Raw genomic sequence first — 22,633 nt, forward strand, 5'->3', positions numbered from 1 at the left:
GCAGTTAACGTAGTGTTAATAGGTTTTCAGAAAGCATTCTGTAAGTTGCCTTGCGAGAAGTTTGTAACAAAAATTCAGGCATGTGGTATGAATACGTATAGCATAGATGGGAAGTTTGTTGACGGACAGGAAAACAAGCTAGGACAAATGAGTGCTGTTTGGTTTAGAGAAAGATTAAAAGTGCTTTACCCTAGCAGTAAATGTTGAGTTTCATGTTTATTCACTGCATGTACAGCTGATTTAGACTTGGGTATAAGGAACAAAATCGCAAGATTTGCTGATGACGTAAAGTATCATCACTGGAACCATGAAGGCTAAGACGAGATTTACAAGTTTTTCAATTAGGGAATTTTGCATCTTACCTCAGTGTCTGTTGCAGTTAGATCAAAACAATAACTAACTGGTTTATTGAAGTATTAAATCCTTGCCAAAAACCCCTTGAAATAAGTCTTTACGAAGCCAGACTGCAAGATCAAGCTATTTTACTTGCACAATGAATGGCTGGCAGTACAATCCATACACAAAAGCATGTCAATGATCAGCGGGGGTAGGCAGGGTTTATCCTGATTTAAATTGTGACATTCTTTAATACCCCAATATTGCATTTTACTTGTTTCTAGCACTTGAGTGATTTTTTTTTTTCCTCAGACACTTCTGTTGCTAATCAACAGTACTAGGTTGACTGTTCTCTTTTTAATACGCTTAAAGCGAAGCCAAAAGAATTTTTCAATAAACCAATTTTCCATCGCATAGTTGCAAAATCCATTTTGAGCGTTGTATCCATTTTTCAACAGACTTGTTTTTAGGCTGAAAATGCATTATAGAGAGGATCAGCAAACTATGAAATGCTCGATGTTTGTCACAAGAAAATGCATGGTGTGAAAGAGACTGCAGTTGTATGTAAGAGCGACTGAGGAGATACAGCATTATAGTTTGATAATTAACCTTTTCTCAGTTTTTAAAACATTTGCTCTATTCTCAAATTAATTACTAGGAGAACAATTTGTTACGTAAGTGACCACTGGGCTCAGTATGTCACTTTCCACAAAGAGCATGGAACCAAGATGCATCACCAGTTTTACTCAATAGAAAAGCTGCAGATGGAATTTGATGAACTGTTTCTTCGGGCAGTACTTCATGTGTTGAAAGCCAAAAGGTACGTAGATGCCCAAATGGATGTATTTGCAGATGAACAGTTTGAGTTTTAGAACTAAGTTATTTTTAATGTCTTTTTTAAAAACCTGTCTCACTGATGCTTGTATGTGCACACACTCGCATGTTGCGGACAAGAAGCGACCAGCTGGTTCAACTAGCCTGTCCCATGCAACACTGTATCATTATAAACCTTGGGTCTGCGCAGACTTCCTGTCTGCAAAACTCCCTGTGCAAGAAATCGCTGGGTTTACATTGTAAATATGAATTAAACATGCTGCAGATTGTTTGGGATGGTATTAATTGCAAGGATGCTTTTAATGGCAAGATTACTTCCTGTTGTCACTTCTTACAGATTTTGTCAATGTCCCCATTTATAATGATGAAAACTGCCTATATAAACTCCATCACTCTGCAGTTGGGCAATTTGACCATCTGGTAACACGCATCTTTTCTCAATAAAAGTGCTCAAAGTTCTTTCTGAAATGTTTTCATCAGTTTCTTCTTTGTCAGTAGCTGGAATTTCTGTTATCCAAAATCGTTTTCAACAAAAATTCAAAACAATTCCATATTTCACAGTAACATGATTTATCCTTTGAATTGTCTTTTGTGTCTTTTAATTCCATAAGGCCTCAGCATCCCCAAAAGCTGAAGTTCAGACTTAATTGGCTGGAATGACAAAATAACAGCAAGTTAAAGGTGCACCCTGTTAGTATGTTTAAAAAAAAAAATCCCGCAATTGTGGCGTGGAGGAAATATGGCATGAGTTGTGAATCGCCACAAATTGCTGGATCATTTGTGCTGCCCCACCCTTAGCCTTGGAAAAATGGCATGTAACATAGGAGCAGGAGTAGGCCATTCAGCCCATTGAGCCTGCCCTGCCATTCAATACGATCATGGCTGATCACTCACTTCAATGCCTTTTTCCCCACACTATCCTCATATCCCTTTATGCCATTGGTATTTAGAAATCTGTCAAGCTCTGTTTTAAACATACGCAATGACTGAGCTTCCACAGCCCCGGGTAGAAAATTCCAAAGATTCACAACCTCTGAATAAAGAAATTCCTCCTCATCTCTAACCTAAGTGGTTTCCCTCTTATTTTGAAATTGTGCCCTGGTTCTAGACTCCCAAACCAGGGGAAAACATTGTAGCTGCATTTACCCTGCCAATCCCTTTAGGTATTTTGTAGGCTTCAATGAGATCACCTTATTTTTCGAAACTCCAGAAAATACAGGCCCAGTTTCCCCAATCTCTCTTCATAGGGCAATCCTGCCATCCCAGGAACAAGTCTGGTGAACCTTTGTTGCACTCCCTCTATGGCAGTAATGTCCTTCCTGAGGTAAGGGGACCAAAACTGAACACAGTACTCCAGGTGCGGTCTAACTAATGTTCTATACAATTGAAGCAAGACTTCACTACTCCTGTACTCTCATGCTCTTGCGATAAAGACTAACATACCATGAGCCTTCTTAATTGCTTGCACCTGCATGTTAGCTTTCAGTGACTTATTGACAAGGGCACCCAGGTCCCTTTGTCTACATCTACACTTTCTAATCGCTTACCTCAGAAATACTCAGCACATCTGTTCCTCCTACCAAAGTGGGTAACCTCACATTTGTCCACATTATATTCCATCTGCCACGTTCTTGCCCACTCACTAAGTCCGTCCAAATCCCCTTGAAGCTGCTTTGCATCTTCCTTACAACACACTTTCCACCTAGTTTTGTGTCATTCATGAACTTGTAAATATTACATTTGGTCCCCACATCCAAATCATTGATAAATACTGTGAATACCTGGGGCTCAAGTACTGATCGTTGTGGTACCCCACTAGTCACAGCCTGCCAACACAAGAATGACCCGTTTATTCCTACTCTCTGTTTTCTACCTGTTAACCAATCCTAAATCCATGCCAGTATATTACCTCCTATCCCATGTGCTTTCATTTTTGCTAACCAACCTCCTGTGGGGGACTTTATCAAAAGTCTTCTGAAAATCCAAGTATACCATGCCCACTGACTCCCCTTTATCAATTCTGTTAGTAATATCCTCAGAAATCTCCCAACAGGTTTGTCAAACATGATTTTCCATTCATAAATCCATGTTGACTATGCCCAATCAGATCATTATTATCCAAGTGTTCATTTATCACATTGTTTAGAATAGATTCTAGCATTTTCCCAACAACTAATTTAAGGTTAACAGGTCTGTAATTTCCTCTGTTCTCTCTCCCTCCCTTCTTAAATAGTGGGGTGACATTTGCTACCTTCCAATCTGCAGTAACCAGTCCAGAATTTGTAGAATTTTGAAAGGTGATCAATGCATCCACTATCTCCAGAGCTGCTACTTTCAGCACTCTGGGATGTAGCATATCAGGTCCTGGGGACATTTCAACCTTCAGCCCCATTAATTTTTCCAATACAGCCTTCTTACTAATACTAATTTCCTTCGATTTCTCATTCTCCCTAATCCCTTGGATATCTAATTCTGGGAGATTTCTTGTATCTTCCTCAGTGAAGACAGATACAAAGTAACCATTTAGCTTCTCTGCCATTTCTCTATTCCCCATTATAAATTCTCCTGAATCCTGACAGATTCACATTTGTCTTAGCCATGCATTTCCTTTTTGCATACCAATAGAAGCTTTTACAGTCCGTTTTTGTCTTTTACTAGCTTACATTCATATTCTGTTCTCCCTTTCTTTATCAGTTTCTTTGTCCTCCTTTGCTGTATTCTAAAAGCCTCCCAATCCTCAGGTTTACTACTCTTTCTTGCGACTTTATAGGCCTTTTCCTTTAATCTTATACAATCTTTAACTTCCTTTGTTATCCACAGTTGACTGACTTTACTTTTGGGGCTTTTGTGCCTTGAAGGAATGTATAGTTGCTGTAAACTATGTAATATTTCTTTAAAGACTATCCATTGCCTATGTACTGTCATACCTTTTAATGTATTTTCCCAATCCACCTCAGCCAATTTGCCCCTCATACCTTCATAATTTCCTTTGTTCAAATTTAACACCCTGGCTTCAGATTGAACTACCTCACTTTCAAACATAATGTTATGGTCACTCATCCTTCAAGGTTCTTTGACAACATCAATCTCCCTGTAAGTTTCAAAAAATTGCTCAATTGGCACCATAAATATGAATTAAACTAGCAGTAGAAGGTTAGTATTGGTTTTTCACAACATAAGGATGCTTTTAATGGCGAGATTAATGTTTCTACAATACCACTGAACCTCAGAAGCCCAAAAAAGGAACGGTTGGAACAGTGGAGTTTCACTCCTGCAGATAATTTGTTCCAAGAGGTTCTTTGTGTCTTTAATTTCATTTTTAAATTTTTTTTTGTACTTTTCCTCTCTGGCTCATTTTTTTCTCTCTAAATCCAATCTTTCTTTCCCTCCTGTTTCTCTTTCTATATCTAATTTGTCTCTAATTTATCCTAGTTCCTTCTCCGCTGTTCACTCTGTTTCTTTGTCTGTCCTTAAATTTCAGTGGTTAAAGAAAGAAGACTTGCATTTATATATCAGAGCCTCAGGATGTCACAAAACACTTTACAGTACTTTTTCTTTGAAGTGTCATCATTCTCTGTAATATAGGAAACATGGCAGCTAATTTGCATGCAGGAAGATCCACAAACAGCATTATAATAGTGACCATCTATTATTTTGGTGATGTTGGTTGAGGGTTAAATATTGGCCTCAGGATATCAAGGACCCTGTACCTCTTTGAAATACTGGCCGTTGGATCTTTTATGTCTACCTGAGAAAAAGAAACAAAAACTTGCATTTATAAAGCGTGTTCACAACCTCAGAACCTCCCAAGGCACTTTACAGCCATAAAGTACTTTTGTATTGTAGGAAACGCAGCAGTCAATCTGCACACAGCAAGCTCCCTCAAACAGCAATGTGATAATGATCAGATAATCTGCTTTGTGATGTTGATTGAGGGATAAATGTTGATCAGGATACTGGGGATAACTCGCCTGCTGTTCAAAATAGTGCCATGGGATCTTTTTCGTCCACCTGAGAGGGCAGACAGGGCCTCAGTTTAATGTGTCATCTGAAAGACAGCACCTCTGACAGTGTAGCACTCCTTCAATATTGCACTGGAATGACAGCATAAATTTTTGTGCACAAATTTCCAGAGTGGAACTTGAACCAACAGCCTTCTGACTCAGATTTCAGGATTTCTGAGAAACAACCCCCCCACCCGCAAACCCCGTAAAATCCCCTGGATTTCATATAAATTAAAAATGTATTTGTAGTAAACAACTAATTTGCTGAAGTGAAATCTTAATTAAATCAAGACATAGCAGTTCAAAGTTGGACTAATTTTTTTCAAAGATTTAAAAGCCTGGAAACATCTCAAGTTGATGAGCTGGCTCTGCACAGAGCAGGACGGCAGTGTTTAGAAGTGCAATAGTGCCGTCTAGTGTTAGGCCTGCAGAGTCAGCAATGGACTGGATTAATTAAATTTAGAACTTTTACCCACAACAAAGAAAGTAAGTGTGAGAAACAGAGTGTGGACGCTAATCCAGGATTTTATTAGCGAGAGATATATAGCCACGTTTTTCAGGTTGTAAACCTGTTCCTAACTCAGTAGTGTCCTCCCAGTATCCAGTTGGACCTGTGTTTTTTGGGATCTTAAGTATCTTTAAAGACTGCCCTGCTTGCCAATGTCACAGTCTGCTGGCTTATTGAACTTTAAGTTGAGTTTAGCAGAAAAGCATAGAGGATTAGGGAAAGAGAGAGAGGGAGAAAACACAGCGGGAGCAGGGCTTTAAAAAGCTCGCCAAGAACTTGGAGACTGTAAAAAAAGAGAAAGAAAAAAACACAGCGGGAGCAGAGCCAGAGGGAAAAAAATCAAAAAGTGACATCAGAGTAACGTCACATTCAACAGTATGAGCAGGGAAACAGAAAGCAGCTAGGATCAGTATTCAGGTAAGCTTTTAATTGAAATCAAATATAGAGTAAGACTTGATCGATTTATTAGTTTATAAACTAAAAACTAAAGCTGATTAAAAAACTAAAGACCAGTCGGAAATTTTAAAAACAAATTAAAATCTAATTAAATAAAATAGATGCAGGGCCAGGCGATGTGTTGTACCTGCATGATGTGAGAGCTGGTGGACCCCATTGTGGTTCCTAGTGACCACACCTGTAGCAAGTTTTGGTTGCTCGAGGAGCTCCAGCTCAGAGTTGATGAGCTGGAGTCTGAGCTTCAGACACTGTGACATATCAGGGATGGGGAGAGTTACTGGGACGTTGTGTTTCAGGAGACAGTCACACCCCTTAGATTAACCACCTTGAATTCGGCCGGTGATCAGAGACAGGAGAATGTGACTGAGTGAGGCAGGTAGAGAGATCCAGGAGGTAGTGTTGCAGGAGCCTCAGTCCTTGTCCAACAGGTTTGAGATTCTTGCTCCCTGTGTGGACAAGAACAAAGTCTGTAGGGAGGATGAGCAAACTGCCGATGGCACCGTGATACGGGGAGCCATTCAAGTGGGGGGAGAAAAGAGAAATGTAGTCATAATCGGAGATAGTATAGTTAGGGGCATAGACACTGTTCTCTGTGGCCAGGATCGTCAGTCCCGAAGGCTGTGTTACCTACCTGGTGCCAGGGTTCAGGATATCTCATCTGGGCTGCAGAGGAGCTTGGAGTGGGAAGGGGAAGATCCAGTTGTCGTGGTCCACGTAGGTACCAACAATATAGATAGAACGAGGATAGAGATTCTGCTGAGAGAGTATGAGCAACTAGGGGCTAAATTAAAAACAGAACCAAAAAGGTAGTCATCTCTGGATTACTACCTGAGCCCGAGCAAATTGGCTCAGGGTAAATAAGATTAAAGAGGTAAAGGCATATCTCAAATATTGGTGTGGGAGAAATGGGTTTGAATTCGTAGGACATTGGCACCAGTACTGGGGAAGGAGGGAGCTGTTCCGATGGGACGGGCTCCACCTGAATCATGCTAGGACCAGAGTCCTGGCAAGTCGCATAACTAGGGCTTTAGTTACAGCTTTAAACTAAATAGTGGGGGGGTGGGGGGTGGGGGTTCAGTTGCATGGAAAATTAGGAAGTCAAAGTTAAAGGAGAAGGTAGGAGTGCAGGTTAGTAACGAGGCTGATTGTTACCAGAAAATAAAAGGAAGGGACAGAACGTGTGAACGTCATATTGCACCAAGGAATCGGACAAGAGTAGGGAAATTTGATGATAGAACCAACTTAAAGGCTTTGTATCTGCATGCACGAAGCATTCGGAATAAAATAAATGAGTTAACAGTGCAAATAGAGACGAATGGGTGTGATTTAGTGGCGATTACTGAGACGTGGTTGCAGGGCAACCGGGTTTGGGAATTGAATATTCAAGGGTACTCAGTATTTTGGAAGGGTAGGCAGGAAGAAAAAGGAGGTGGTGTCGCTTTGTTAGTAAAGGAAGAGATCAGTGCTGTAGTGACAAATGATATAGGCACTGGAGATCAAGACGTAGAATCAGTCTGGGTAGAAGTAAGAAATAGCAAGAAGTCGTCCCTGGTGGAAGTAACCTGTAGGTCCCCAAACAGTAGTTCCACAGTGGGGCACAGTATAAACAAGGAAATATTGGGGGCTTGTAAGAAAGGTACGGCAATAATCATGGGTGATTTTAATATGCATATAGATTGGATTAATCAAACTGGCAAGGGTAGCCTCGAGGGAGAGTTCATTGAATGTATTAGAGATTGTTTTTTGGAGCAATATGTTGTGGAACCAACCAGGGAGCAGGCTATTCCAGATTTGGTATTGTGTAATGAGGTGGGATTAATTGATAACCTCATAGTTAAGGATCCTCTAGGGAAGAGTGATCACAGCATGATAGAATTTGAAATTCTGTTTAAGGGTGAGAAACTGGAGTCCCACACTAGCGTTCTGGAGTTAAACAAAGGTAATTACATCAGCATGAGGACAGATTTATCCCTAGTGAACTGGGCAGAAAGACTAAAAGGTAGGACAGTTGATGAGCAGTGGCAGATGTTTAAGGAGATATTCAATTCCTCCCAACTAAAATGCATTTGGGGGAGAAAACATCCATGGCTAAGAAGGATGTTAAGGATAACATCAAGACAAAAACTAAGGCATACCATATTGCAAAGGCCAGTGGCAGGCTGGAAGATTGGGAAACTTTTAAAGATCAACAAAGGGTTACTAAAAAATAAAAAGAGCAAAGGTAAATTATGAAAGAAAACTAGTGCAAAATATAAAAACGGATAGCAAAAACTTCTATAAGTACGTAAAAGGGAAGAGAGTAGCTAAAGTGAATGTTGGTCCCTTGGAGAATGAAACTGGTGAGTTAATAGAGGGGAGCACAGAAATGGCAGAGACACTAAATCAGTATTTTGCCTCAGTTTTCAGGGTGGAGGACACTAGTACCATCCCAATAGTAACAGGTAATGCAGAGGTTATAGAAAGGGAGGAACTTAGAACAATCATCGTCACTAGGGAAAAAGTACTGAGCAAACTACTGGGATTGAAGGCAGACAAGTCCCCAGAGCCTGATGGCCTACATCCTTGGGTCTTAAAGGAAGTGGCAGCGGAGGTAGTGGATCCATTGGTTATAATAGTCCAAAATTCCCTGGATGTGGGAAAGGTTCCAGTGGATTGGAAAAAAGCTAATATAACCCTTATTCAAAAAGATAGTGAGGCAGAAAGTAGGAAACTATAGACCAGTTAGTTTAACATCTGTCATTGGGAAATTGTTAGAATCCATTATTAAGGAAGAAATAACAGGACATTTAGAAAGTCAAAACGCAATCCATCAAAGTCAGCATGGTTTTATGAAGGGTAAATCGTGTTTGACTAATTTGCTCGAGTTCTTCGAAGATGTAACAAGCAAAGTGGATAATGGGGATCCTGTAGATGTTGTATATCTGGATTTCCAGAAGGCATTTGATAAGGTGCCGCACAAAAGGTTAATACACAAGGTAAGATCACATGGGGTTGGGGAAATTTATTAGCTTGGATAGAGGATTGGCTAACCAACAGAAAACAAAGTCGGGATAAATTGGTCTTTTTCTGGTTGGCAAGATGTAACTAGTGGGGTACCACAGGGTTCGGTCGTCGGGCCCCAACTATTTACAATCTATGTTAATGGCTTGGATGCAGGGATGGAAGGTATAGCCAAATTTGCAGATGACACTAAAATAGGTGGACTAGTAAGTTGCAATAAAGAAATAAGTTTACAAATGGATATGGATAGATTAGGTGAATGGGCCAACATTTGGCAGATGGAGTTTAACGCGGATAATTGTGAGGTTATCCATTTTGGTCTGAAGAATAGAAAGGCAAATTATTATCGAAATGGAGAGAAACTTCAGAGTGCTTCGGTGCAGAGGGATCTGGGTGTCCTTGTGCATGAATCGCAGAAAACTAGTATGCAGGGACAGCAAGTAATAAGGAAGACAAATGGAATTTTGGCTTTATTGCTAAAGGAACAGAGTATAAAAGTAGGGAAGTGTTGCTGGAACTGTACAAGGCATTAGTGAGACTGAAACAAAAACAAGAAATGCTGGATTCACCCAGCAGGTCTGGCAGCATCTGTGGAAAGAGAAGCAGAGTTAACGTTTCGGGTCAGTGACCCTTCTTCGGAACTGACAAATATTAGAAAGGTCACAGATTATAAACAAGTGAGGTGGGGGTTGGGCAAGAGATAACAAAGGAGAAGGTGCAGATTGGACTGAACCTGGAGTATTGTGTACAGTTTTGGTCCCCTTACTTGAGGAGGGATGTAGTTACATTGGAGGCTGTTCAGAGGGAGGTTCACTGGATTGATTCTAGAGATGAGGGGTTTGTCTTATGAAGAGAGATTGAGCACTTTAGGCTTTTACTCTCTAGAGTTTAGAAGAGTGAGAGGGGATCTAATTGAGGTATATAAGATGATTAAAAGGATTGACAGAGTAGACGTAGAGTGAATGTTTCCTCTTGTGGGGCAATCTAGAACGAGAGGTCTTGGTTTTAGCATTAGGGGTAGCAGATTTAAAACAGAGATGAGGAGGAATTACTTCTCTCAAAGGGTCGTGAGTCTGTGGAATTCACTACCCCAGAGTGCGGTGGATGCCGGGACATTGAATAAATTTAAGGAGGAGATAGACAGATTTTTTAATTAGTGATGGGTTGAAGGGTTATGGAGAACGGGCAGGAAAGTGGAGTTGAGGCCGAGATGAGATCAGCCATGATCGTATTGAATGGCGGAGCAGGCTCGTGGGGCTGAATTGCCTACTCCTGCTCCTAGTTATTACGTAATGTTCTTATTAGGCATTTGTCAGTCAGTTTTGCCTAAATTTGCACCTGATTTAGTCTAGGGATAATGTTTACGTCTTTTACCAATGGGGAGCGATGGCATGGTAGCTAAATTTGCAGATGACACAAGGATAGGTAGGAAAGTATGTTGATTTAGATAGGTTGAGTGAGTGGGCACAAATCTGGCAGATGGAGTATAATGTGGGAAAATGTGAACTTGTTCACTTTGGCAGGAAGAATAAAAAAGAGTGTTACATAAATGGAAAACAACTACAAATTCTGGGGTGCAGAGGGATCTAGGTGTTCTAGTGCATGAGTCACAAAAAGTTGTTATGCAGGTACAGCAAGTAATAAGGTGAATGAAATGCTATTCTTTAGTACGACGGAATTGAAAATAAAAGTAAGGGTGTTATGCTTGTTATACAGGGCATTGATGAGACCACATCTTGACTACTGTATGCAGTTTTGGTCTCCTTATTTAAAGAAGGATGTAAATGCGTTGGAGGCGGTTCAGAGGAGGTTTACTGGATTGATACCTGGAATGAGCGGGTTGTCTTACGTGGAAAGGTTGGATAGGCTGGGCTTGTTTTCACTCGAGTTTAGAAGAGTGAGGGGAGGCTTGACTGAAGTATACAAAATCCTGAACGGTCTTGACGAGGTGGATCTGGAAAGGATGTTTCCTCATGTGGGTGAATCCAGAACTAGGGGGCACTGGTTTCAAGTTAGGAGTCGCCCTTTTCAGACACAGATGAGAAATTTATTTCTCTGATGGTTGCACGACTTTGGAACTCTCTGCCTCAGAAGGTGGTGGAGGTGGGGTCATTGAATACTTTTAAGGCGGAGTTAGATAGATTCTTGTCAGGCAAGGGAATCAAAGGTCTTCAGGAGTAGATGGGAGTGTGGAATTAGAGTCAGAAATGGATCAACCATGATCTTATTGAATGGCAGAGCAGGTTTGAGGAGCCGAATGGCCTATTTCTGCTCCTAATTCGTATATTCGTACCTGCTTCCATAAAAATGAAATGTCTTATTTAATTGCAGAGCTTTAGCATTATCTATTTAGAAAAAAACAACTTTGGACATTCTAATTTGCAGCTCAAAACTAAAAATTCTATTTACTATCATTTTAATGCGACACTTATTAAATTTGATGGGGAGGCAACCATAGATTATATAGTTGTGGTGTACACATCTATTTATAAGAACTTTTTGGACTAAATTATAAATTGTGTGTGTTTCATGCAAGAGGGGAAATATTTAAATAAATGTACCAAGGAATATGCTTTCAGAATTTCTATTAACTACAAAAAAATAATGACTTTGTAAATCTTGAACCAACTGTTAATTTCAGTTTGTGGAGTAAACAGAAAATGATTTACGCGTTATGTATTTTATACAAAAGGGATTAGTCAGTCTTCAAAATTGAGATTTTGTTCTTCATTGGTTGAGTTTGCTGCATGCCCCATCTGGCCTAGCTTCACCTTCTGTGGAACAACAGTGACGTCTGCATCCTGAATCCAAAAAATAGCTTGGTAGGCAACTGTATCCTTCACTTTACAGCCGAGTGGGGTCAGTTAATATTAAATGCTTGAGCCCAGGAGACTGAACAGTGTGTGCACTCCAATTTACTTTGAGCTGCAGTGTTAGAACAGAATTCTGTCCTTAAACCACTTGGGCCACTATGAGCCCATGTCTGACATCTTTGGCAGTTGAACAGGTTCCACCAAGGTGAGGAGAAAAGCAAATACTACTTCCAGATCCTCAAAAACAAAAAATCAAAACTTTTGGATCTTGGTCCATTGAGCAAATTACATAAAAGATAGAAATTCAAGGTGAGTAATATTGCCTCATGTCAAGCAATTTGTCCAGGCAACTACTGAGTGTAGTAGTCTTAAAGGATCCCAACCTTCTTATCACTATCTTATTTCAGTTTCAGAGTTGCAGCTAACCAGTGCAAGGTGCTTTCCTATGGCCTTTTCTTAGTCTTCAGGATTCTCCAAGAAATGCTTGTCCATTCATTATAGCAAGTGCACTTATATCCCTGTTTTGGGTTGAGCTCTTCCTACCAAGAGACCACTCAGCCAGTCTTCAGTCAATTCTTATCACCTTTTAAGAGTTTATCTTCCCTCTGAAGCTGGAGACAAGTAGATATATTTTTAGCCCATCTTTTTCAGACCATCCTGGCAAAACCTAATTTTCCCTAATTCACAGTCCTTGAAAGACTGGTACTCCCCTATGAGAGGGGAGTTCTTTGGAAGAATGGCTTATCGTTGAATACCCTGAAAGGTGAGTCACTTTATGGCTGGGACATTACTATGCTAAAGCTGCTCAGAAGAGGTTCTAGGTTAAGCAGTTGGTCATAGGTCAGCCTGAATACACAGCACTGGATTTTGATATCTGGAAAATCAAGTTGGTTGGCTTCGTAGGTCCTTCCATCATGCTGTTGAAGAATTTCTTCAGATTAGGGACAGTAGCTGCTGAAAGGAGTTAACTAGATGACATACATAAAAGTGCAGTTGTATATCCAAACTGCCGTGATTGGATTGTAGAGTGAGGAACCATCCAAAGGATTAACAACACTGACTTCAGGTATGCAATAATTAATATAAAAACAGAAAATGCTGGAAATACTCATCATGTCAAGCAGCATCTGTGGAGAGAGAAACCAAATTAATGCTTCAGGTCAATGACCTTTCGTCAGGACTGGAAAAAGGTCAAGGTGTAACAGTTTTAAGTGTGCTGCTGAAGCTCTGCAACTCCAAATGGTAGAACTGTCAATCAATGAAGTGTGTAATATTTGTCCTTGCAATGGTTATGTTTGTTCATGCTGTAGTCAGGACTGTGGTACCAATGGATTTATATGTTATAGTGAATTTTGTTCTCCATCAGGGCTCAGTACTGGGTCCCCTACTTTTTGTGGTATATATTAATAATTTGGACGTAATTGTAGGGAGCATGATCAAGAAGTTTGCAGATGACACAAAGATTGGCCATGTGGTAGATAGCGAGGAGGATAGCTATAGGCGGCAGGAAGATATTGATGGTCTGGTCAGATGGGCCAAATAGAATTCAATCCAGGGAGGTCAAACAAGGCAAAGGAATGCACTGAGAAGTGTAGAGGAAGTAAGGGACCTTGGAGTGAATGTCCACAGATCCCTGAAGGTAGCAGGGCAGGTCAATAAGGTGGTTAAGAAGGCATATGGAATCCTTTCCTTTATTAGCTGAGGTGTAGAATATAAGAGCAGGGAGGTTATGCTGGAACTGTATAACTCATTGGTTAGGCCACAACTTGAGAACTGTGTGCAGTTCTGGTCACCTCATTACAGAAAGGATGTAATTGCCCTAGAGCGGGTACAGAGGAGATTTACGAGGATGTTGCCAGCACTGGAAAAATGCTGCTATAAGGAAAGATTGGATAGGCTGGGGTTGTTCTCCTTGGAGGGGAGATCTGATTGAAATGTACAAAATTTTGAGAGGCCTGGATAAAGTGGAGGTGAAGAGCCTATTCACCTTAGCAGAGAGGTCACTGTCTAGGGGGGCATAGATTTAAAGCGATTGGTAGAAAAACAATTAGAGGGGAGATGAGGAAAATCTTTTTCATCCAGAGGGTTGTAGGGGTCTGGAACTCACTGCTTGAAAGGGTAGTTGAGGCAGACACCCTCAACTCATTCAAAAGGAGTCTGGATATGCACCTCAAGTGCCGTAATCTGCAGGGCTATGGACCAAATGTTGGAAGGTGGGATTAGGATGAGTGGATCATTTTTCAGCCAGCACAGACATGATGGGTCAAGGGCCTCTTTCTGTGCCTTAAACTTTCTATGATTCTATCCTAGCCACGAGGAGCTCTTTGTACCTGCTGTCTGCTTATTAACCAATTGGCCTATTGGTGGGGCGGGGAGAAGGTAAGCAAAGTCTCTTTGTAGACCTCGCGATAGGGGTTCAGAATCAAGACAACCTGCTGTGACAGGCTCGACAATCCAGTACTTGTTAGGTTTACAATATGCTGGGCTGCTATTGATGATTGATGAACCAAGCTGCCACATTGGAAACTGGAGGAGAACACATGCTGCTGAGGCTGGAATTTTTCCCACTTGTCTTCAGAGAGCCCTGCAAACAATGTCCTAATGAGCAGAGTAAGCTGGACAAGCAGCAGTGAACTTATCAGTGCTCTCTAGCTGGTACCTCTAAGCCTGGACTCAGTCATCCTGCACCTAATCTCTCCAAACTGGATAATGGGGTGTATATGGGACAATGGTATTTTTACAGCTGAGTGTGTACTTTGTATCATGCAAAAGAAGCCTTTATCTGTATGGATTACTCTAAGCAGCTTGGTTTGGAGAATCTTAAACCTGATTTATTGTTGTACATGTCAGACATCTAGCTGACCTAATAAAAGAATCAAAATGGATGTAATATATATCAATTCTTTTAAGAAAAAACTAATTGTCCTTTGTTGTAACAGGTTGGGAATTTGGTTTTTCATGTCTGAGATGCCATTTGAAACCTTATCAACCTGTATGATATGGAAACTCTTCTATATTCTGCATTGTGCAGAATGTGAAAATATTGAGGGGTTGTGTGCTAGTCTACATTCTGCTGAGTGCAAGGACAAGCTTAAAGGTACTGAAAAGGCATTTTTCATCCATAGTCATGCATATGCACATAATTATATGTAGTGATGTTGATTTGAGAATTAGATGTTATTTCTTACAAGATTAAATTTATCATGGGTAAGGAATTGATTAGGAGGTAGGTGACATCTTCTCTGTGAACAAACATTGATATTTCAGATCAAGCCTTTCATCAGAGCTGTTTCAATATTGCTTCCATATTTATATTTATATTTGATTTCATTCCCTATTTCTGATCACTTATGCAACTATCGGTATCTGTTTATCCAAAAACTATTTTCAGAGGCCAGCAGTAAACATTTCTCTCTGTATACACATTGATATACAAGTCTGTTCATAAGTTTTAGATGAACGTGTTGAAGTTAATACAAAATAAGAGCTTGTGACTTCCACAAAATTTACTCCAGAAATTTTTAGATCAAATAGATTTTTGTTACTAAGTAACAATAATTCAATCCAAGCTACTTTGTAATCTCAATTACTCAAGCATACTAACATTTATATATTGAAAGGGTGACACTGTGCTGGAAAACTAAATTGTTAGCATAAAATTTGTAACACACTGTAACCTTGTGTTTCCCAGCTTCTGTAATTTTAATTAAATAAACCAGCTAATGTCTTTGATCTGTCAGTTTTATGGGACAGCTGTTAGAGTATTAAAAGATTTTATAGGTATGGTAGCTTGGTGGTTATGATACTGGACTGGCAGCCCTGAAGTTTGAGTTCAGATCCTACTGTGACAAGTTGTGAAATTAAATTAAATACAATTTGTTGTCGAGCTCCAAAATAAATGAACCTGCAAACTCCTGATTTTAGTAGAAATCCTAATGTCCTTTACAGAAGGTATCCTGCTACCCCTACTTGGTCTGGACCGTGCATGACTCATGTCCCAGACTCTTAATGCCCTCGGGCTATATCAATTGACAGGGTCACCTACATCCCAAAACCATATTAAACATTATATAGAAGATAACAGTCATTAATAGATTGGTGTGAACCTTTTCTGGAATACTCATATAAGAAACAAAGAAAGCACAAAACGTTCCAACCTTTCAAGAGAGACTCGGTCCTTTAGTTTTAATTGTTTCAAAGAAGTATAGTAGATAAGATTTTTATTTAAATTTCTAAGTGGTTTGGTTACGAGAGATATGCAATTTAAAAATCTGGTATTTGTGGTCAAAGCCATTAGGTTTTCACAAGTTCAGGTGCTTTACTACTTCCAGTTCATTTTTAAAGTACAATTTATATGACAGTACATGTGCTAATATCTTCTACATTCTGCAAATCTTTGAAACACACAAATTATTTTGTCTCTATTTTAATGCAGACCCAGAGCATAAACAAATGTTTGAACAGTGTCTGTCCAACATTACCAACTCAGAAGGAATATGTCTTCTCACTACATTTGCACACATGACTCAACCAAAACAAGAAAATGTAGATGAAGAGTTTGTGAAGACAGTTGCTTTAGAAATATATGAGGTATGCACATCATCTGAAAATTGAAATGATTTAACTTTTCTTAAATTAGTAGTATTTGCTTTGAAATGTAAGGGGCAATGACTGGAGCTTATGTAAGACTTCAGCACTGTAGCACTAAAAATAGCTATAATAAATGTAATGTCTAATATGGTTTGCGTGACTGTTCAATGCTGATGGTTTAAAGATAATCAGAATGATTATTTAGGTTTATGAACCTAAATTGGTGCATATCCTGATGTACTGCCTATGAATGCATAAAATGTTGGAGTACATTTCTCACTTTCAGTTATCTTTACTGAATATGAATAGTCACTGTCAAAGGGCAGATTTTAGAATCGTAGAAAGTTTAAGGCACAGAAAGAGGCCACTTGGCTCATTGTGTCTTTGCCGGCCGAAAAATGATCCACTTATTCTAATCCTACCTTCCAGTATTTGGTCCGTAGCCCTGCAGTTTACAGCACTTGAGGTGCATATCCAGACTCCTTTTGAATGTGTTGAGGGTTTCTGCCTCAACTACCCTTTTAGGCAGTGAGTTCCAGACCCCTACCAGCCTCTGGGTGAAAAAGTTTTTCCTCATCCCCCCCCCCCCCCCCCACCTCTCTAATTTTTCTACCAATCACTTTAAATCTGTGTGCCCTAGTCACTGACCTCTCTGCTAAGGTGAATAGGCCCTTCACCCCCAATCTATCCAGGCCTCTCAAACTTTTGTACATTTCAATCAGATTTCCCCTCAGCATCTCTGTTCCAAGGAGAACAACCCCAGCCTACCCAATCTTTCCTCCTAACTGCATTTTTCCAGTGCTGGCAACATCCTCGTAAATCTCCTCTGTACCCTATCCAGTGCAGTTACATCCTTTCTGTAATGAGGTGACCAGAACTGCACACAGTACTCAGGTTGTGGCCTAACCAATGTGTTATACAGTTCCAACATAACCTCCCTGCTCTTATACTCTTTACCTTGGCTAATAAAGGAAAGGATTCCATATGCCATCTTAACCACTTTATTGACCTGTCCTACTACCTTCAGGGATCTGTGGGCATTCACTCCAAGGTCCCTTACTTCCTCTACACTTCTCAGTATTTTCCCATTAATCGTGTATTCCTTTGCCTTGTTTGACCTCCCCAAATGCATCACCTCACACTTCTCCAGGTTGAATTCCATTTGCCACTTTTCTGCCCATCTGACCAGACCATCAATATCTTGCAGGATAGCCTGCAACTATCCTCCTCGCTATCTACCACACAGCCAATCTTTGTGTCATCTGCAAACTTCTTGATCGTGCCCCCTACATTTATGTCCAAATCTTTAATAGCCACCACAAAAAGCAGGGGACCCAGTACTGAGCCCTGCGGAACGCCACTGGAAACAGCCCTCCAGTCGCAAAAACAGACGTCAGCTATTACCCTTTGTTTCCTGCCACTGAGCCAATTTTGTATCCACCTTGCTGCATTTCCCTGGACCCCATGGGATATTATGTTTTAACCAGTCTGCCATGTGGGACCTTGTCAAAAGCCTTGCTAAAATCTATGTAGACCACATCAACTGCACTACCCTCATCTATCTTCCTTGTTATTTCTTCAAAAAATTTGATCAAGTTGGTCAAACAGGATCTTCCCTTAAATCCATGCTGACTATCCTTGATTAACCTGTGTCTTTCTAAGTAACAGTTGATCCTGTGTCTCAGAATAGATTCCAATAATTTGCCCACTATCGAGGTTAGACTGACTGGCCTGTAATTATTCGGTCTATCCTTTGATCCCTTTTTAAACAGAGATACAACATTAGCAGTTCTTTAGTCCTCTGGCACCACACCTGTATCCAGTGAGGACTGGAAAATGATGGTCAGACCTCCTGCTATTTCCTCTCTTGCTTCTTTTAACAGCCTAGCATACATTTCATCTGGCCCTGATGATTTATCAACTTTCAAGGATGCTAATCCCATTAATACTTCCTGTCTGCCTATGTTTATCACATCAAATTCTTCACATTCCTCCTCCTCAGCTACAATATCTGCATCACCCCCATCTTTTGTGAAGACACACGCAAAGTATTCGTTAAGAACCATACCAACATCTTCCACCCCTACACAAGATGGAGTCGCCCTCTCTCCAACTTTTTAAACTTTTAAATAAAAAAATAAACTCAGCAGTGGCCTTTAAGTAGCTCATTTGGCTACCTGCTGCTTGCAGGTGGGTAGCCTTGCCATCCTCCCATCCCACCTCCAGGAAAATGGCCCTGGGGCGGGATGGTGCTGGCAAAGCGGCATGATTTATTTCGTCCGCCCTCCTTCGTGCTTGCCCCCATTTGGGGCTAAAAATCCTACCCAAAGTGTATGATGTGCCTTGAGCCCTACTTAATATTTTTTAAAGCCTTGCTTTCGCTGTTGGCTCAGCGGACAAATGCCCCATGTGCTGTCATTCTATGCTGTGCAGTCTTAAGAACCCAGGTTTGATTCCTAACTTATGCTGAAACTCTTTCAGTCTGGATAACAGTGGGTCGATGAAATTTAACCTTGGTGTGTTCAAACTAGGGAAGGAGGAAACTTGTCCAAATTCCCGTTTGCTGTTCAGTGAACCTGGTAAAATGTATGTGCTGTGCTATTTAATACGAAACAAAAAAATCCAGATCTTTTGATCTTTAAAACTTGCTTATTAATTTGTTATATATGCAATATGGTGTATGGTTCAATTTAAATAAATTAACCAATTTTCATTGATATAGTGTGATTTAGGAGCTGAAGTTACTTTATATTGTATGGATAGTTTAGAGCAGGATGTTGGAAGATTGTGTTGAATACATTTTAGCTTATCCTGTAATACGCACTGCAGATTTCAAAAATACATACTGAGATGCATCGTTGCTCCCAGCATCCCTGATCTGGGCTGTGAAAAACCCCAGTTGCCAATTGACTGCTGCTGCAAACTGTGCATGTGGGAACAGATTTGTGTGTGACTGTGATGGTCCCTTTGGTTGAATAGGTAACTGATACTGTTGAGCTTACTCATAACCAATGTCCCTCTAATATTTTTTGTTGCGCATGGCCTATTCATCTAAGTGTCTGGGACGTTAAAGTTTTCATGTGGCCACACACACGCAGTAACTTAAAGAAGCTGTCTTGTGCTTGGCCTGCGCGGAAACTTCCGGGTTGCCACCTAGCCGGGCAGATAAAAGGGAACATTGTTCATAGCAAATGGCTGTTTAGGTGAGTTATCACATGGGACCATACCCAAACATAATCCTGGTCCCTTCATGAAAAAGGAGGAGTAAGGATGGAAATTAAGAGTAGCGAAACAGAGAGTAGGAGTTATAAGTAGTTACTCAGAATAGCAAGTGGTGGACAGTGATGTTCGACAACAGTCGGTGTTGTCACTGTTCATCATTTACATAAACGATTTGGTCTTGGGAATCAGAATTACAATTTCAAAATTTGCGAATGACACCAAGTTGGGGGTGTAGTTAACATAGAGGAAGACTGTGACAAAATACAAGAAGACATTAATAAATTTTCAGCATGGGTGTGTCATTGGCAAATGAAGGGCGGCGCAGTGGTTAGCACTGCAGCCTCACAGCTCCAGGGACCCGGGTTCGATTCTGGGTACTGCCTGTGTGGAGTTTGCAAGTTCTCCCTGTGTCTGCGTGGGTTTTCTCCGGGTGCTCCGGTTTCCTCCCACAAGCCAAAAGACTTGCAGGTTGGTAGGTAAATTGGCCATTATAAATTGTCACTAGTATAGGTAGGTGGTAGGGAAATATAGGGATAGGTGGGGATGTTTGGTACGAATATGGGATTAGTGTAGGATTAGTATAAATGGGTGGTTGATGGTCGGCACAGACTCGGTGGGCCGAAGGGCCTGTTTCAGTGCTGTATCTCTAATCTAAAAAAAAGCTTCAATATAGATAAGTGCGAGGTAATACATTTTGGTAGGAAGACTAAGGAGAGGCCACATACTCCCCGGAAAATAAGTGCCTAAATTGGGTAGAGGATCTATACTACACAACTATAGGTATGTGAAGATAAATGTAGGTCCCTTACTGTCAGAAACAGGGGAATTTATTATGGAGAACAAAGAAATGGCTGACCAACTAAATGCATACCTTGGTTATGTCTACACAAAGGAGGACACAAATATCATACCAGAAATGTTGGGGAACACAGGGTTTAGTAAGAGGGAGGATCTGAAGGAAATCAGTATTAGTAGAGAAATGGTGTTGGGGAAATTGATGGGACTGAAGGCCGATAAATCCCCAGGGCCTGATAATCTATATCCCAGAGTACTTAAGGAAATGGCCCTAGAAATAGTGGATGCATTGGTGGTCATCTTCCAAGATTCTATAGACTCTGGAACAGTTCCTACAGATTGGAGGGTAGCTAATGTAACCCCACTATTTAAAAAGGGAGGTAGAGAGAAAGCAGGGAATTACAGACCAGTCAGCCTGATATTGGTAGTGGGGAAAATTCGAGAGACCATTATCAAAGATTTTATAGCAGAGCACTTGGGGAACAGTGGTAGAATCGGACAGAGTCAGCATGGATTTACAAAAGGGAAATCATGCTTGACAAATCTACTAGAATTCTTCTAGGATGTAACTAGTAGAGTTGATGAGGGACAGTCAGTGGAAGTGGTTTATTTGGGCTTTTAGAAGACTTTTGACAAAGTCCCACATAAGAGATTAGCGTGTAAAATGAAAGCGCATGGGATTGGGGGTAGTGTATTGCGATGGATAGAAAATTGGTTGGCAGACAGGAAACGAAGAGTCGGAATAAACGGGTCTTTTTCCAAATGGCAGGCAGTGACTAGTGGAGTACCGCAGGGATCGGTGCTAGGACCCCAACTATTCACAGTGTATATTAATGGTTTAGATGAGGGAACTAAATGTAATATCTCCAAATTTGCAGATGACACACAACTGGGTGGGAGGGTGAGTTGTGAGGAGGATGCAGAGAGGCTTCAGGGTGATTTGGACAAGTTAAGTGAGTGGGCAAGTGCATGGCAGATGCAGTTATCTACTTTGGTAGCAAAAACAGGAAGGCAGATTATTATCTGAACGGCTATAAACTGAGAGAGGGAAAGATGCAACGAGACCTGGGTGTTCTCGTACACAAGTCGATGAAGGTAAGCATGCAGGTGCAACATGCGGTAAAAAGGCAAATGGTATGTTGGCCTTCATAGCGAGAGGATTCGAGTACAGGAGCAGGGATGTCTTGCTACAATTATACAGGGCCTTGGTGAGGCCACACGTAGAATATTGTGTGCAGTTTTGGCTTCCTTATCTGAGGAAGGATGTTCTTGCTATAGAGGGAGTGCAGCGAAGGTTTACCAGACTGATTCCTGGGATGGCGGGACTGACATATGAGGAGAGATTGAGTTGGTTAGGATTATATTCGCTGTAGTTCAGAAGAGTGAGAGGGGATCTCATAGAAACCTATAAAATTCTAACAGGACTTGACGGGGTGGATGCAGGAAGGAGGTTCCCGATGATGGAGGAGTCCAGAACCAGGGGTCATAGTCTAAGGATACGGGGTAAACCTTTCAGGACTGAGATGAGAAATTACTTCACCCAGGGAGTGGTGAGCCTGTGGAATTCGCTGCCACAGAAAGCAGTTGAGGCCAAAACATTGTATGTTTTCAAGAAGGAGTTAGATATAGCTCTTGGGGCAAAAGGGATCAAAGGATATGGAGGGAAAGCGGGAGCAGGTTACTGAGTTGGGTGATCAGCCATGATCATAATGAATGACGGAGCAGGCTTGAAGGGCCGAATGGCCTACTCCTCCTATTTTCTGTGTTTCTATCTGGGGTTTCTTCTTTCTTCTTTGGCCTCCTTATCTCGAGAGACAATGGGTAAGCGCCTGGAGGTGGTCAGTGGTGTGCGGAGCAGCGCCTGGAGTGGCTATAAAGGCCAATTCTAGAATGACAGGCTCTTCCACAGGTGCTGCAGAAAAATTTGTATGTCGGGGCTGTTACACAGTTGGCTCTCCCCTTGCGCTTTTGTCTTTTTTCCTGCCAACTGCTAAGTCTCTTAGACTCGCCACACTTTAGGCCCGCCTTTATGACTGCCCGCCAGCTCTGGCGATCACTGGCAACTGACTTCCATG

The 22,633-nt window shown here is 41.0% G+C and overlaps 1 protein-coding gene across 1 annotated transcript in view; it reads left to right on the forward strand.

The window, feature by feature from the left end:
- epg5 (ectopic P-granules autophagy protein 5 homolog (C. elegans)) overlaps positions 1–22,633 on the forward strand; it is a 229,378-nt gene that overhangs the window by 54,093 nt on the left and 152,652 nt on the right. Inside the window, exons 10-12 of the mRNA XM_068032710.1 lie at positions 995–1,156; positions 14,891–15,048; positions 16,387–16,541. Of these exons, the coding sequence (XP_067888811.1) occupies positions 995–1,156; positions 14,891–15,048; positions 16,387–16,541 (475 nt within the window). The remainder of the gene's footprint in view (positions 1–994; positions 1,157–14,890; positions 15,049–16,386; positions 16,542–22,633) is intronic.

Source organism: Heterodontus francisci, chromosome 1, assembly GCF_036365525.1.
Source record: "Heterodontus francisci isolate sHetFra1 chromosome 1, sHetFra1.hap1, whole genome shotgun sequence".
Taxonomy (NCBI): Eukaryota; Metazoa; Chordata; class Chondrichthyes; order Heterodontiformes; family Heterodontidae; genus Heterodontus; species Heterodontus francisci.